Here is a 17006-nt window from a genome sequence, read left to right as displayed (position 1 = left end):
AAAGCCAAAAGTCATCAGATTCATTTTAATTCAGAATTTTTTCCGTTCATAACTTTTTTTTGCTCCTAATGTGCAGCAGAGTCTCTCAAATAAGTTTAAATTATATATATTTCTCCTCATTAGGTGTTTGTGTGAAGAGCCACATTCCCCGAGCAATGAGACTCTGCATTTTTGGCAGGAGAGGAACATCACAGCCTCAGAGGTCAACTGGACCTCACTGGATGTAAAGGTAAGGGATCCATTTGTAATAGTCAGAAAAAAATTATAAAAACATCTGTTATCAGAGAAAAAAAAAAGTGATTGTTTTTTTTGTAATAGAAATATCCACTATCTCGTTATCTCCTGATAAGCAATTTTTGTTTTTGATTGTCTTCTTGTGATAATGATATCCACCATCTCATTATCAGGAGAAAAAATATATGTTTTTTAAGGTTTTCTTGTGATAATGAGATTCACCATCTCATTATCAGTAGAAAACAAATATTATTTTTGATGGTTTTCTTGGGATAACAATATCCACTATCTCGTTATCAGGACAAAACAAATTTCACTCTTGATTATTTTTTAGTGATAACGATAGCCACTATTTCATCATCATAAGAAAACAAATTTCATTTTCGATAGTTTTCTTCTGATAACGATATCCACAATCTCATTATCAAATAAATTTAATTTTGTTTGTAATAGTTTTCTTTATGATAAAGTTAGCCATTATCTGATTATCAAAACAAACATATTTCATTTTTGATTGTTCTTTTGTGATAATGACATCCACCATCTTGTTATCAGGAGAAAACAAATTTTGTTTTTGATTGTTTTCTCGTGATAATGATACCCACTGTCTCGTTATCAGGAGGAAACAAATCTTCTTTATGATCATTTTCTTGTGATAAGGACAGCCACTATCTAGTTATCAGGAGAAAACAAATGTCCTTTATCAGCTTTTTTCTTGTGATAATGAGATCCAAAATCTCATTATCAGGAGAAAACAAATGTTGTTTTTGTTTGTTTCTTATAATAACGATATCCACTGTCTTGTTATCGGGAGAAAACAAATTACCTTTTTTATTTGTTTTCTTGTGATAATGATATCCACTATCGCGTTATCAGTAAAAACTAGATTTAGCTCGTCATTATCAGGAAAAAACTCATTTAGTTTTTGACTGTTTTCTTGTGAAAATGAGATCCACCATCTCGTTATCAGGAGGAAACCAATTTAGTTTTTGATTTTTGTGATAACGAGATCCACTATCTTGTTATCACAAGAAAACAATTTTAAAAAGTTGAGTCGGGCATTTTTGGCTTACATACAAAAGCTTTAAAATAGATAAAACAGTTCTAAAGTTGATGGGTACGGAAGCTAAACGTTATGGGTGGTGTCATATAAAGTTGGGTTCATTTCTTGCAGTTTGTCTTTGCTTTTTTGGCTTAAAGGTTTAAAGAAAAAGCTGCCAAAAATTAAAAAAATATTCCTATGAATTAATCCTCATGTGAAAAATAAACTTCCTTCAGACTTTGCTAATTTATCTTTGACTCTTCCTTCCTCCTAATTCCATCATCACTCTAATCATTTTTATTCGCATCATCATCCCCGTTCCTGCTTCACTGTCATTCATTCGACTCGTCCCCTGGCGGCGGCGTGTCCTCCGGGGCCAGTAGGAGTGCGAAATGTTGCACGGACACTTCGAAGGGAGCGCCTGCGGCCCCCACGGCCCCTTCATCCCAGACGTGCTCTTCTGGTGCGTCATCCTCTTCTTCTCCACCGTCTTCATGTCTGCCTTCCTGAAGGAGTTCAAGACCAGCCGTTACTTCCCCACTAAGGTACGTCGGACGGGTTCACGGGGAACGGATAAAGAAGCACCTTTGAGGGGTAGGGCTGGGTGATGTTGAATTTTTCATTTCAGGATATAATTTTTTTTATTTCATATATATCACAATATAGGTTTTTTCATGCGAAAGAGATATATATTGTGATATGGGTTTGTTTTTTTCTCATGATATAGGACATTTATGTAGAAAATTAAGATCAAGATTAAGAGTATTTCTTAATTCAAATTGTTGCAAATCACAAGCAGAAGAAAAAAATCAGTTGGAAAAGATCATATTTGTGATGTAGAAAGTACGCTGGGACGAGTAGATCCATGTACAGCGGGAGAGCCTGTAAACAGAGAGCTCTCAGCAACAGGGAAGGGAAGGGGGGGCGGGGTTGCCCTTTCTGATTTTGGCTAAAATCAGCATAATTCTAACTAAAAGACAGCTGGGAACGCTTTTAAAATAGATCAAAAGATGGCAAGAGTGGAACATTAAATATTTGTATGTCTTTTTAAATAAAAAAATAAAATATTAATTTTCTTAAGTTACAAAATCAAAGGCAATTTTATGAAATGATACTGCACATCTTCTGTCTCTTGAGTCTTGTAAATCTGCCCTAAAGACTTCATAGCCGGGGCCAGAAAAGAAAGTTTAGGCTACATCTACAGATACAAAAACCACTTCAAATATTTCCGAGTATGCAGAATAAACAAAAACTATTCAATTTTTCATTATGTCAACAATTGGATGTTTTAAATTATAGGGAGAATGAAGCTTTAATGATCTCATTACACACACACTGACTCCAGGCGTAGAAAAATTGCATTTCCATGGCAGCAGATTTTTTTTATTTTCTCCTTGTCGCCATGGCATCCATGCTTTACAAAACACAATTGTCAGTTCGACTCCAGAGCCGGTCTGAGATGAGCTAGGGCCTGTTTTCGGATCTGTGCAGACAATGCAACAGCAAATTAGTTTTTAAGAATAACTGAGCATGTGCAGCATTTTCTATTATAATTATATACTTTTTTTATGCTGTTTGGTGGCTCAAACAACAGTGATGTTCTTTGTCCTGCATACAGAGACTTCTTCAAATTCATTTAAATTATTTTCAAACATTTTTAAAAGCATTTTATGTAAAAATTTTACTTTAGGGTTCACTTTAATGAGAACATTTTCAATTGATTACTTCCTATAGTAAAGTATGACTGCAGTGGCTCTTTTTTAGCTTTTGCTGCCACCTACTGGTCATGCAGAGGCACTGAAATACTGCTGCAGTCTGTAACATTTCTAGGTGAAGCATTTCTATGTTTCATGTGACCATGACACATATGAGTGTAATATGTGGCGTGATGTTGGCGCACTGCTCTGTTACACCATCGCCTCCTGGTGGTGAAAAATGTCATGGAAGGGTTGGATAAAAAAAAAAAAAAAAGTCTTTCTTTCTATTTCAAAATAAATGCAGACAAACCACTGATTCATTTACTAAAGTTTTTAAAATGCTGTTTTTTAAGCAATAATTTCATCAAGTTGTGAACTATTACACAAAAATGTGCTTTCTTATATATTAAAAAAAACTATTAATTGTAGTTCCTCTGACAGAAGTCGGACTGTTACACGTTTCTATCAGGATGCAGCAAAATTGAATTTTAGGTCAAGATGGAGGAAGTTTTTGGTAGAAACCTTGATGCAGAAGAATAGTTTAGATTCAGGAAATTGTATACCGTCTCTACTTTTTAAGGCATAGTAGATGTTTTTGGAGTCTTCAAGGTTTGTTTTTTTGTTCCAGGTGAGAGCTATCATCAGCGACTTTGCAGTCTTCATCACCATTCTCACCATGGTGTTAGTAGACTACGCTTTGGGAATCCCTTCACCGAAGCTGCAGGTCCCAAACAAGTTCAAAGTAAGTGCTGCAGTCGACAGATCATAGCAAACAACATTGGTTCACTGAGCGGTCTACGATCTTGATACTACATGGGCATTTGTTTAGCTCACAGTGTTCACACTAAGCAAGCAGGGAGGGGCTACTTCTTTTTTCTTTTCTACTGTTTACTATTTCATGTCTGCAATCTACAGTTGGATGAGGCTTAGTTGAAGCGGTACAAATCTTAGTTGCAAAATGGCTCAATTGCAATGGTAGAAATGGATCACCATCATGTCAGAAGAGTGGACTTGGTTTATCTTTACTTGAAAAACAAACACCGACTTCATCAGGCTTGTGTGACCAGATAGACCCGCTACACTCTGAGAATTTGAGTTTCATTGTGTCAGTGCCAAATATTGTCCCTCATTGGTCAAAGTTTGTCCTGGTTTAGCTGGGAACAAATGTTCAATGGTCACTCATTTTTTATGCATAACTCATTTTATTTGAAATGATAAGTAGACATTTATTTATTGTCATTGTTAGTGGTGAACATAGCCTAAGTGCGGTTGTGACTCGTCTCTTTTGTGTTTTTAGCATGTTATTGTAGCATTTTTTTCCTATAATAGACGACCTATATAAAATAATTTACGATTAAAACGCCGTGTCTGAATATTCCTTAATTCTTTCTTATTTCATCAGGACTAAATGAAAACCGGATGCTCGAAAATGCTCAGACTAAAGTCGCAGAAACTGAAACGGGCGGGCTAAACTTGGGTGTGTGAGACATGATGAGCGTTCAACGCTTTAGCGAATTGCGATTCTGGCTCAGAACCGGACCACTGGATTGATCCAACCTTGTTTGTTATAATGTTAGCTCAAGGCTATAATCCCTCGCGTGAGTGTGCTAACAGAGCTCTCAGCGACAGAAAGGGGGTCTACAGTCCGGTCCACAATCCAGAATTTTATTTCTAATAAGCTACTGGTGCTATGCATAAATATGTCTTAAAAAACGACAAAAGGTTTTTGATTTTAGCTAAAAACAACAAAATTAAAAGATCACAGGGAACAGTTTTACAATAGAAAAATCATTCTTTGTAGCAACAATCACATCTTGGTTTTTGTGTCTTTTCAGCCGACTCGGGACGACCGGGGCTGGGTAATAAACCCTGTGGGGCCCAACCCCTGGTGGACCACCATCATCACCTTCATCCCGGCGTTGCTCTGCACCATCCTCATCTTCATGGACCAGCAGATCACAGCAGTTATCATCAACCGGAAGGAGCACAAGCTGAAGGTACTTCGTTTGTTTGATCTTCGTCATTTCCACTAATTCTAATGTTTTTTTTTTTATGTTCTCACAGAAAGGCTGTGGCTACCACCTGGATCTGTTCGTGGTGGGGGTGATGCTGGGCGTGTGCTCCGTGATGGGCCTGCCGTGGTTCGTGGCCGCCACCGTGCTCTCCATCTCCCACGTGAACAGCCTGAAGCTGGAGTCGGAGTGCTCCGCCCCCGGAGAGCAGCCTAAGTTCCTGGGGATCCGGGAGCAGCGCTTCACCGGCCTCATGATCTTCACCCTGATGGGCTGCTCCGTCTTCATGACCTCCGTGTTAAAGGTCCGATATTTTGGGGACCTTTTCTGACCTGGAGACAGAAATAGTCTTTTAGTTGACCCTATGCTCTTTGAGGGGGTTATATAGCATTAAATATAAACTTTAGTAGTTTTGGATTATCTATGCTGGAGTGCACAATAGTTGTTCTTTTTAATCCCATTTAAATCTCTTCATCTAAGGTCTAAAGTGTCACATTTTGTTGGTACGTAAAAACTTTGATCATCAGCATAAAGTCTGAGTTTTTGGGTCTTTAAAGATTTTTAAAAAATCATATTGGTTGAGAAAAAAATCTAATTTCAAGTTCATATTGACAAGAATATGATGAAAACATCTGGAAACTGATTAAAAATATATATAGTGTATTTTTAATTGTATACTAAATCAATTTTAAGGGCCTATACCATGCAAATCTTATACCTTTTAGAGTAAACTATATCCATAAATCATCATATATTACTTTTAGAACACTAAAGAACACATATTTAAATGAAATTTGAGGTATTTTTCTAAACTCTTTTCCTATCCGGAAGAAGGCGACTCGATCTCTGAGGCTCCGCCTTTCGCTCCTTTCATGACGTCGTCCTAAATCCGTCCTCGCCGGCATGAAAATAAACAACATTCAAACTTTTGCCTATGAAAAGAAAGCATTTTGCCGATTACTGCTAGCTCTACGGAAAAAGTGGATGTGTCAGCCTGGGAGCGGAGACTCTTCCTGAAAGGGGCTGTTCCTCTCTTTGTGATGTCACAATGTGAGAACCTGGTCGTTTTTGTGAATCAGGAGGCCGTGAATTGAGCAAAACACGGCTTTGGGGTTATTTTTCGTGATGAAATAGCATTATAATACACTTCAAAGCTAAAAAAAGATCAGTTTTGCATAACATGGCTCTTTAATGTTTTGTACTTGAATGTTTTTTTCTGCCATTATTGGGCTATATAAATAAAATTGAATGAAATTATTTTAAATGATAGGACGTCACAAACTTACTTTAATAAAGGCTTATAAAAACATTCTGTTTAAAAAAAAAACATATATTTATTACTATATATTTTATATTTATAATATAGGATCTTAACACTTAACACAAAAAAAACTTGCATTGTTGCTTTCAAGTAGAGGCTACATTTATGTCATTTTGTAGTGGTTTGTCACATATTTGAGACAACGGGCATTAAAGGGTTGAAACAACAAACAAAGCTTTTATTTTGTAGTTTTTCACTCCATTATCTTACTCAAGTGGATAATAATACAGCTGAATTCTCCAGTCATCTATTCTAAAAGCGATCCCAGTGGTCTTTAACTATAATTATGATTTTTTTTTTTTTAGCCAAACCCTAAAAACATGTGTCCTTTTCTAGGACATAGTTTCTGCAGAGCGCCACCATTCCCCTCCTTGTTTTTGAGAGGTCTCTGTTTACATCATGCTCTCCTGCTAGCTTACAGCCCCTCACAGCAATATTGGGGCTACGTGTACAAACACGTACATGAATCTAGTCATCTACTAGGGGATGCAATATTTTCTACGTAACAAATGTAACCGTTTTTACATTTTTCTTTTGCTGATTCATAGCGACTTAAATAAAGTAATACTCTTAATTTTTGTTATTATTTGCCACTATTCTTTTTTGTCTTTTATTAGCTTTTCTATAACTGTTTATGAACTCTCTCTATAGGAATTTTTGTAGTTTTTAAAGTTCTTAACTGTTTTCTTACAGTTTATCCCCATGCCTGTGCTGTACGGCGTTTTCCTGTACATGGGGGCGTCCTCACTTCGAGGCATTCAGGTGAGTTTGCATCTAATCTCGGATTATTTTTAGCTCCTTTATTTCAACCATAAACGAAAACAATGTGATTTTTTTATTTATTTATTTATTTTTTTTTTCCTGTGAAGTTCTTCGACCGTCTCCGGCTCTTCGGCATGCCAGCCAAACACCAGCCCGACTTCATCTACCTGCGCCACGTCCCGCTCCGAAAGGTGCACCTGTTCACCATCGTCCAGCTCAGCTGCCTGGTCCTCCTCTGGGTCATAAAGACCTCCAGAGCTGCCATCGTTTTCCCTATGATGGTAACAATTTTTTTTTTTTTTTTTTCACAATTAGTCGTCTTTTTACAGCCTTGATTTGATACATTTTTGCCTCTTTAGGTTTTAGCTTTGGTGTTTATTCGTAAGCTGCTGGATTTAATCTTTACCAAGAGGGAGTTGAGCTGGCTGGACGACCTGATGCCGGAGTGGAAGAAGAAGAAGCTGGAGGATGCCGCAGAGGAGGTGCAGTAGCAAAACGCAGCTTTAAATGGGTAAAGTTTCTGCTCCTGCTGGAAATGATTCCCGTTTTTTTAACAGGAGGAGCACAGTATCATAGCAGAGGAAGAAGGTATTGTTCAAGTACCGCTAGAGGGACACTACAAGTAAGTACCAAATGCTCCTCAAGTGGCGCCGACCATGAAAGCTCTAGAACCTTTTCCGATATATTTTTTTTGAAGGAGTGACCCAGCCACGGTGAACATCACCGACGAGATGTCCAAAGGGTCTTTCGGGAACGTCTGGAAGAGCGTCAATCCAGCCGAGAGCGCCAAAAAGGAACCAAGCACCAAAAGGTGAGCCTCACCTCCACACCACGCACCCACCTCCCCCCACCCCCCCGACGGCTTCACCAATGCTCCTAAAGCCGCAGTGTTTACTGTTCTGCTTTATCCACTTTTTCCAGGAAATATTCATGCCGCTGCTGATTTCCCAGTGTGTAGACTAACCTAGTATGTCCTGCTTGCTTCTTTCGCTCCACCCCAACCCCACCCCTAAAGCTCCCCTTCCTAACCTCTCAGAAGCTGATACCCCAAAGGTAAGCTGTTCCCAGCGGTCCCGGTCGGCATGCACAGTCTGGTCTTAGAGGAGAAGTGTGTTTGTGCAGAAACAGCTAGCGACACAGTGACTGAAGGTGGATCTGGTTGAGTAAATACGTGTGGATTAGTTTTGCATGTTCAAAGAGATGTCTGGTAGTGTTGAATGTGACCGTAGCATGTCGTAGATCAAACAGAAATGAGCCTCAATGTGACGTTTCCACGCAGCGGTGAGGTTTAGTTCAGGTCCTAACAGGAAGATCTGTAAGCTTTACTTCCTAACTTTAATTAACAAATAAAATTCAAAGTTTGTGGGGAAAAAAAAGAATCATAAGATTTGGTGCCTAGTGTTGCCCATTTAAGGTTTAAAGACCCACTCTGATGAAAATTGTGTTTTTATCATGTTCTTGTGGTATTTTTCTGATGATAGACAGCGGTGAAAGTAAGCCGGAGTGGTCCGAGAATTGGAGGCGGAACGCCTCTCCAGCTGCTCAACACTTTACATTTTTATAAACTAGGCAGTAGTGTTTTGCTCTTATAAATAGGCCTCAATGAGCAAATATTCAAGTAGAGCGTTCTCAGTAATGGGAAGGGGGGTGGGGTTGCTCCACACCACCTGCCCAAATTCCTTCTAAGTGAATTATAAGGATCTACTGCACATGTGTCAAAGTCAAGTAATTCTATCCGGCCCTCCAGAGCATTTTACTTTATTTTTATTAATGGCACAATGTTATCTTGTGCTTATTTCTAACTTGTATAACTTTTTTAAAATTAGGCTTTTTTGAAAGTTATTTAAGGTTTAAGTTGATTTATTCTGGAATAATATTCCCACCTTTTTATTATTCATAATTATGTTAAAAAAATGACAGTTTTAAAGTTTTAAAAATTGGCATTATGCTAGCTATTTTGAATAGTTTTGCATTTACTAAGAATTTTTAGGCTATTTTGGAGTTCAGCTAATATGCTAGCTGTTATGGTTAACTAAAGTTTTTTCAATTTTGCAGGCAGTTTTTCAGTTTAGCTAATATTTCAGCTACATACTAGCTGTTTTTATTTTTTATTTTTACATATTTTAGACGGTTTTGGAGTTAGGCTAATATTTGCAAGCTAGCTGTATTGGTTAATTTAGATTTTTTTTTCAATTTTTTTGTGTTAATTTTGGAGTTTAGCTCATATTTCAGCTACACGCTAGCTGTTTTGGCTAATTTAGGCTTTTTCAATTTTTTAGGCTATTTTGAAGTTATGCTTTTTTTTCAGCCACATGCTAGCTGTTGTAGCTACTCTTAAGATTTTTTTCTTTTTTTTTCTAGACTAATTCGGCATTTAGCTAATATTTTAGCTGGCAATCAGTTTCAGCATTTTCAGCTATTAGCTTCAGTGTTTTCAGCTTCAGTGTTTTCGGCTATCAATTTCAGCATCTTCAGCTTCAGTGTTTTTAGCTATCAATTTCAGCATATTCAGCTTCAGTGTTTTTAGCTATCAATTTCAGCATCTTCAGCTACCAGCTTCAGTGTTTTTAGCTATCAACTTCAGCATATTCAGCTATCAGCTTTAGCGTTTTTAGCTATCAATTTCAGCATCTTCAGCTATAAGCTTCAGTGTTTTTAGCTATCAATTTCAGCATCTTCAGCTATCAGCTTCAGTGTTTTTAGCTATCAATTTCAGCATCTTCAGCTTTATTGTTTTTAGCTATCAATTTCAGCATCTTCAGCTTCAGTGTTTTAGCTATCAATTTCAGCATCTTCAGCTATCAGCTTCAGTGTTTTTAGCTTTCACTTTTAGCATCTTCAGCTTCAGTGTTTTTAGCTATCAATTTCAGTGTCTTCAGCTTCAGTGTTTTTAGCTACCAATTTCAGTATCTTCAGCTACCAGCTTCAGTGTTTTTAGCTATCAATTTCAGCATCTTCAGCTATCAGCTTCAGTGTTTTTAGCTTTCAATTTCAGCATCTTCAGCTTCAGTGTTTTTAGCTATCACTTTCAGTATCTTCAGCTACCAGCTTCAGTGTTTTTAGCTATCAATTTCAGCATCTTCAGCTATCAGCTTCAGTGTTTTTAGCTATCAATTTCAGCATCTTCAGCTTCATTGTTTTTAGCTATCAATTTCAGCATCTTCAGCTTCAGTGTTTTTAGCTATCAATTTCAGCATCTTCAGCTTCAGTGTTTTTAGCTGTCAATTTCAGCATCTTCAGCTACCAGCTTCAGTGTTTTTAGCTATCAATTTCAGCATCTTCAGCTATCAGCATTCCCACTAACATTATTGCAGGTAATGCTATCTATCTAGTTCATAATGTGTGTTAAAAATTTACAGTTTTAAAGTTTTAAAAATTTCACTTTATAGTGTTAAATAAATGTTTATTCGGCCTGCAACCTAATGTGTGTTATGGATTTTTGCCCCTTGTGCGATTAAATTTGACACCCCTGACATACTGCCTCTCTGCAGACACTATGTCCTAGAAAATGGCGGGTTTTCTGAATTTGTATAAAAATTAAAGATAAAGATAATCTGAGTGGGTCTTTACACTTCACTACACTAGAGAACGCTGAACTCTTCCATCCTGCTGTGTGGAAACGCCTTAATATTAGCCTACAGGCATGTTACTGACCCTCTTTTTACGTGTCTTTTCATTGCGTTTTCATGTCTTTTTTTTTTTTTTCTTTTTCCCGCGTACAGTTGCGCCAGAGATGGCGAAAAGCGACACAAGCGACGAAAACACGACAAGAGCTTGGACAGGGAGACGAGTTTGTGATGACACACTGGTGGTGACGCTGTGCTGTCAGCGGGTTCATCAATAAAAAAAAACAACAAAACACAAAAAAATTAATAAAACCACTATTCCGTGCCACACGTAATCACCTTTCGTACTGTGCTACACTGTGTTTTTATTTATTTCTTTTCGTCATGTAAGTCTATGTGAAGGTCCTGTAAAGCAACTGTTCTAGAAACCACATTTACACAAGAAAACACATGGATGTTCTTTTTCTATATATACTCTTATCGGTGTTTGATCTCAGCAGCAGCCAGAACTCTACCTGCTTAGGGCCAATAAGTCCAGTTTTTAAAGTCTTTTTTTTCTTTCTACTTTGTACGTTTTTTATATTTTTTCAACATCAGAAGTTTTAAAAACCTGCCTAAAATGGACCACAAATCGATTTTTACGTAGCTACGATTAGCCTCGCAATAGACAAGCTAGTATTTGCTAATACGGATTAATCCCACTGGCATTTAAAGAGAGTTAATCCAGTTACTTTAAAAGTATTAAGTTTGATGTATTCTGTAAATCTAAATGTTTCCGTGTCGGTGAACAAGTCTCGAGTCTTCTCCATTGCCGTTTCACATTTTGAATGTCTTTCCTCGAGTCGCGCTTTTCCCCAGCGAGTCGTTTTGACTTTATGGGAAATTTTCGCGTCGCTGCTTTAGCACTAAATGAAAAAAAAAATTGACTGTCTACGTACAATTAAAATTGCTAGCTTCTTTAACTTTTCTTTAAAGTATTAATACTGGCTAAATAACATTTCCCTTTTTGTTTTTGTTTTAAACACACTGCTAATTTGGCGCAAAATCATTCCTTGCTAGCATTAGCTTCTAATTTTTCTGCACAGCTACTAAAGAGCATTTTTTTTTCTTTAAAAAGAAAAAAAGCACATTAGCAGCTTTTTAAATCCCAAAAAATTCCTTTTGATTGTAGTATTTTTCAGGGGTAGCTTCACTGAAAAACGTAGCTAGCATGGCAGCATATTTTGGTAGCTTTTAGCTACCGCTAGCGCCTTGGCTTTTAGGAAAAAACAACAACAAAAACAAAAGCTTGTTGGGTGTTTGTTTGTTTAGAGGCTCCATGTTTTCCTCCTATGTTCTCGTCGTCATCAACAAACATGTGAACTCCTCTCCAAACAACCCCTAGTATGTTAGCATCTGAAGCTAATTGTTTGTTTTAAAGAAAACGCCTGCATGATGACGAAACTCGCTGCAGGATCGTGAGTACTTCTAGAGATGCAATAATCCTTTTTTTGGGGGGAGGGGGGGAAGGGGAACAAATAAATGGAAAAGAGTCTTAATGTAAATGACATAGTATATTTTATTCATGTAAATGTTACTAATATATTACTAACATGGTGTTTAAATTCATATTTTTCTTGTAGATGTAACTTTCCCATTGTTTAAAGTATTGACTCTTACTTAAAGGAACTTAAAATCGGTCAAAAAAGTTATATCGATTATCAAATGTTTTTGACCAGCGGAGCGGGAAATTCTGCCTTAAATTTGGTAGTAGTAGATGGACATTTTCTGTAATTATTTAAATCACCTGTATAGAGAACTATTAGTTCAGAACTGTTGTGCAATTGTGATTTGTTTTCATGAGAATAAACTGGCACACGCGGGAGAGCATAAATAAAGATATTAAACAGCTGGAACTGCTTTCTTTACTCATGTTTTTCTTTTTACCATGAACAAACTGAAGTGCAAACAAGTTGAAATGCTGCTGACTTTGTTGCTTCCACCGTAGGTCTTTTTTGTTTGTGTGAAATTGCGGGACGTCAAAAGTAAGACGACAGCCGGCCCCTAGAACCCGTCTGCAGGCAGTTGTGTGCAAAGGTTAGTGCTTTTTACTCAATATTTAAAACAAAAATCAATACCACAGGGAAATGTTTGTCAAAAGTATGTTACCATGGGATTTATAGCACATGTAACTGCTAGCCTCTGGAATTAGGGGTCAGTATTTGAAAGAGTCTAGCGATACAACGCGTATCACGATATGTTTCATTATATATCACAAGACGGTACCAGAGACAATGTTTCCATTTTTGTTTTTTATTATGACTTTATAAAAACTTTCCTGCATGCACCTTTACCTGTACATTTACAATGAGATTGTTTTAATAATCAGAACATTAAACACTGTAACTGTATCATACACATAATAGTTGCTTTTATCTACGCAGATTCCTGATGCTTTTCTTTAATTAATTTAGGAAATATTTTCTCAACTTTCACTCCTGAAATGTTTTCTGCGTGGGAAAATAACTCTCCATTAATAAATGCACCTTAACTAGTAATATTTCATGCGTGGTTGAGAACATAAAGTGAATCGTTTCTAACATTGCTATTTAGCCAAGCCGGTACTTTTAAAACGGTTCAGGTGCTTGAAGAGAGGCTTTCTAGAAACATTCCAGTGGGATGAAGCTGTGTGGCAGGCTGAAGGGGCGCTTCAAGATGCTTTTTTTTTTCCTTCTTTCAGACGGTCTGCACTACAGCACTACATCTGAGTCCACATAGGGTTGGCATAAATCACAAAATGGTTCTTACGAGATCTTGTTTTGTTTTGATGCGGCGTAGAGATGATCTAAGAGTGTGCTGTGCAGTTGAGGTTTAAGTTTAACATCTAATTAAATATTGTCTTGGGCGCATTTTAAGTTGAAACTATTATTGCCAGATGAAATTTTGCAACAATTTACTGAATCAATATTTTTTCACACCCTTACCAATTATCAACAACAAATTATTGCAATAACTCACTGAATCAATATTTTCTTACCCCCCACCACCACCAATTAGTGGCTGACGCTGCTACCAAATATCGCAAGACGAAGTATTGCACTAATTCACTGAATATTTTCTTACACCCTTAACAATTATTGCCAGACGAAGTATCGCAATAATTAACTGAATCAATATTTTCTTACCCCCCACCAATTATTGCCAGACCAAGTATTACAATAATTTATTGAATAAGCATTTTCTTACACCGCTACCAAATATCGCAAGACGAAGTCTCGCAATAATTCTTTAACTCAATATTTAATTACACCCTTAACAATTATTGCCAGTGTATCGCGATAATTTCATTGAATCGATATTTTCTTACACCCCTACCAATTATCGTCAGATGAAGTATCCCAATAACTCACTGAATCGATATTTTCTAACACTAATACCAATTGCCAGATGTAGTATTGCAATAATTCACTGAATCAATATTTTCTTACACCTCTACCAAATATCGCCAGATCGTAGTATCGCAATTTTTCTATAAATCAACATTTTCTTACACCCCTATTGATTCTTACCAGACAAAGTATTGGGATATTTCACTGAATCATAATTTTTTTACTCCCCTACCAATTATTGCCGAACAACGTATTGGGCTATTTTCTTACACCTCTAACAATTTTCACCAAAGTATCGCGATAACTCAATAAATCAATATTTTCTTACATTCCTATTTGGAGAATCCTACACCTTGATGTCTGTGGGACTTCAGAGACACCATCAGCTTCAAATATGCTGCTTTGTAATGGTATTTTAGCAGCTGCTCTCTAAATCAGATGTATTTGTCTGACAGAAACCTTTCCTCATAATGCTTTTATCTGCATGAACCTGTTTGTCGGAATCAGCCACAGACCTCTTCATAGTGCGATGATCACACCTAAGTTTGAGTGAAATATTCAAGGTTTTTATATCTTGTCCAACTATTTCGCGCTTTTTAGCAGCAGAGAGATTTTCTTTCCCATATTGCTTGAGAATGTTGGTCTGCTTAATTATATGGAGTATCTTTCTTTAGTGTTTTTTTTTCCTTTAATTATCAATGGTGTCTGAGATTGTGAGTGATCCAAAGAGCCCTGAGACATAATATCATCCATGACTTTAATTGAAAAACAAATCATTTTATCTTTTTGACACCTAAATACAATTTTCATATGCGTTTGGAACACACCGTAGACTGATTGGTTGCAGCCATTACTCAGAAGTGCTTGCTAGCCGCTGCAGATCATTTACCCGTACTAACACAAGGTCAGAAGGTTTCAGTTTAACTCTGGTTATAAAACCATTACCGGATCATAAAGCACAGTTAGACGAAGCACGTCTGAGGTCCACAAAATGGTTTAATAGTTTTCACTTATGCTGACCTGAGCCTAAAACAGCCATCCAACATGACAGATTGTATCCAACTTTCTAGTACAGAACCATACAAGATTATTTTGACCATTTCAATTGTTAAAAAAAAAAATGCTTTTTTCAAAAAATATTAAATTAAGGTGTTTAGTTATACATTTTTACATATGGGTCTAAATGTTGTCCATGGATTAAAGAACTAAACCTTTCCTGAGAAAAATTTACATTTTTTTATAATTAACCTGTAAAAATTACAGTCTGAGAGTTCTAATGCTTTTATTTCACTTATGGTTTAAATATTTTGTACTTAAATTTAAAAAAGAGCTCATTCATTTAGTTAAAATCTAATATATTTTCTTTTTATTAGAGACATATTGCAGTTTAAACGCAACTGCAAACTATAAGGAACTTGGTCTTTTTTAGACAAATATAATCATTTTTATGTAAAGAACTCCATTTAATGTGACTCGAAATGGCAAAAAAATAAATGTTGAGAAGCACAAAATAGGATATTTTAGGATATTTTAAATTTATAACCATAGTAAGACACCAAAAGTTGGTGTGTGAGTGATAATACCCATGATTACAAGGGTTGTGTTTAGTGGCTTTTTATATGAAATTATAACTTTTTCATTGGAAATTGGTCTAGATTTTTGTAAATTAGCAACTTTTTTTTTTTTTACTCAAATGTTTTAATTAAATTAGTTTTTCTGTAGTAAATTTAGATATTTTGCACCACAGCCTCCAGCAGTTGGGTTAGAATTCCGTCGTTCTGGTTCTGCTGGTCCTTCTTCAATATCTGTCACAATATTTATGTTAAAAGTGGGATTTAAAAACGCTAAAGTTACACACCTGGGTGGGCAAAAGTTGTTCTCCACATATGAGGGGGACTTTGGGGTGCAGATCTACCGGCATCATGAACCATTTGATGTTTTGGGTCAAGTTTTGATATGACCACGACATAGTTTCAAGGTTAGACGTTCTACTACTAGGCCATTGAGCTCTCATTTAAACCTCTAACACCAGAGTTGATACTGGCGACATCTTAATACCACACCCGCTTTGTCATACCGTAACTTTTTGACCGTTTACGGCAACTCTGCTGATTACCTGAACCAGGCGTTCTCCTTCAATCAGAATTTGGAGACATCTGATTAAGATAATCAACAGTCAGGGTAGTAGATCTCGATGACCAGGAATGAGCAGCACTGGTTTAAACGAGGAATGTGACTTTTTGGCTTCGCTCCGAAAAGCAACACATTATTAATGTTCAGCCAATTTACAGCAGGCGAAATCCAGGCCTCGAGGGCCCTGTGTCCTTTGTGTTTTCCAGCCAACCTGCCATTGAAGCTCCTTATTGGCCAAACACACCTGATCCAGCAGCAGGTAAGGCAGTGTTTCTGAAAAACAAGCAGGAGGCCAACCCTCGACTTTGGACACCCTATTAATTTCTCCTTCATGATCAATTTTTAGACAGTTCCGTGACTTAAAAAGGGGCGCCAACCATCTGTCAATAACAAATCCGAGTCCTTGATTGGTTGACTTTGTGTAGTTTAGACTCTTTTTGTACATAGAGCCGATTGTAATTTCTCTGGAAGTTGTCACTTGAACGATAGTCAAAGTCTATCAACTCTATAGGTTTAGATATAAGTTGCTTTGAAGCGGAAGTGAAATCATACAGTTTAGTAAACTGAGTTGAATTATTAATTAATTTAATTTTTGTAGATTTTTCTCTCCCAGTATTTTCTAAGCACCATTTTGTTAATTCTGCTAAATGAAATAGAAGGATTTCAACTAAAATTTGTCTTTAAATGTAAACTCCTTTATGAGTCTACTAACAACAAGTGATTTTTTTCTATAAAACGTCCCCGTTTTTCATTTTAGTGACATAAAAAAATATTTCATACAAAATAAATACACCCTCAGCTCCAACGTTTTGGTTGTGCACCATATATCTGTGGAAGAGTGGCAGTTTTGTATCTTTGCATTACATCGGAA

General features: G+C 36.7%; 1 protein-coding gene across 1 annotated transcript in view; it reads left to right on the top strand.

The window, feature by feature from the left end:
• The window catches only part of LOC112160129 (sodium-driven chloride bicarbonate exchanger), a gene marked incomplete in the record, with an annotated part of 52062 nt that extends 39533 nt beyond the window's left edge, over nt 1-12529 (top strand). The window contains 11 exon segments of the mRNA XM_024294508.2: nt 124-229; nt 1660-1821; nt 3602-3715; nt 4809-4970; nt 5038-5289; nt 7000-7068; nt 7176-7349; nt 7428-7550; nt 7626-7690; nt 7766-7879; nt 10791-12529. Coding sequence (XP_024150276.1) covers nt 124-229; nt 1660-1821; nt 3602-3715; nt 4809-4970; nt 5038-5289; nt 7000-7068; nt 7176-7349; nt 7428-7550; nt 7626-7690; nt 7766-7879; nt 10791-10866 — 1417 coding nt within the window.
• Nucleotides 12530-17006: the final 4477 nt, after the last annotated feature.

This window comes from Oryzias melastigma, linkage group LG2 (assembly GCF_002922805.2).
Source record: "Oryzias melastigma strain HK-1 linkage group LG2, ASM292280v2, whole genome shotgun sequence".
In the NCBI taxonomy this organism is placed as follows: Eukaryota; Metazoa; Chordata; class Actinopteri; order Beloniformes; family Adrianichthyidae; genus Oryzias; species Oryzias melastigma.
This window is presented reverse-complemented; position numbering and strand designations above follow the sequence as displayed.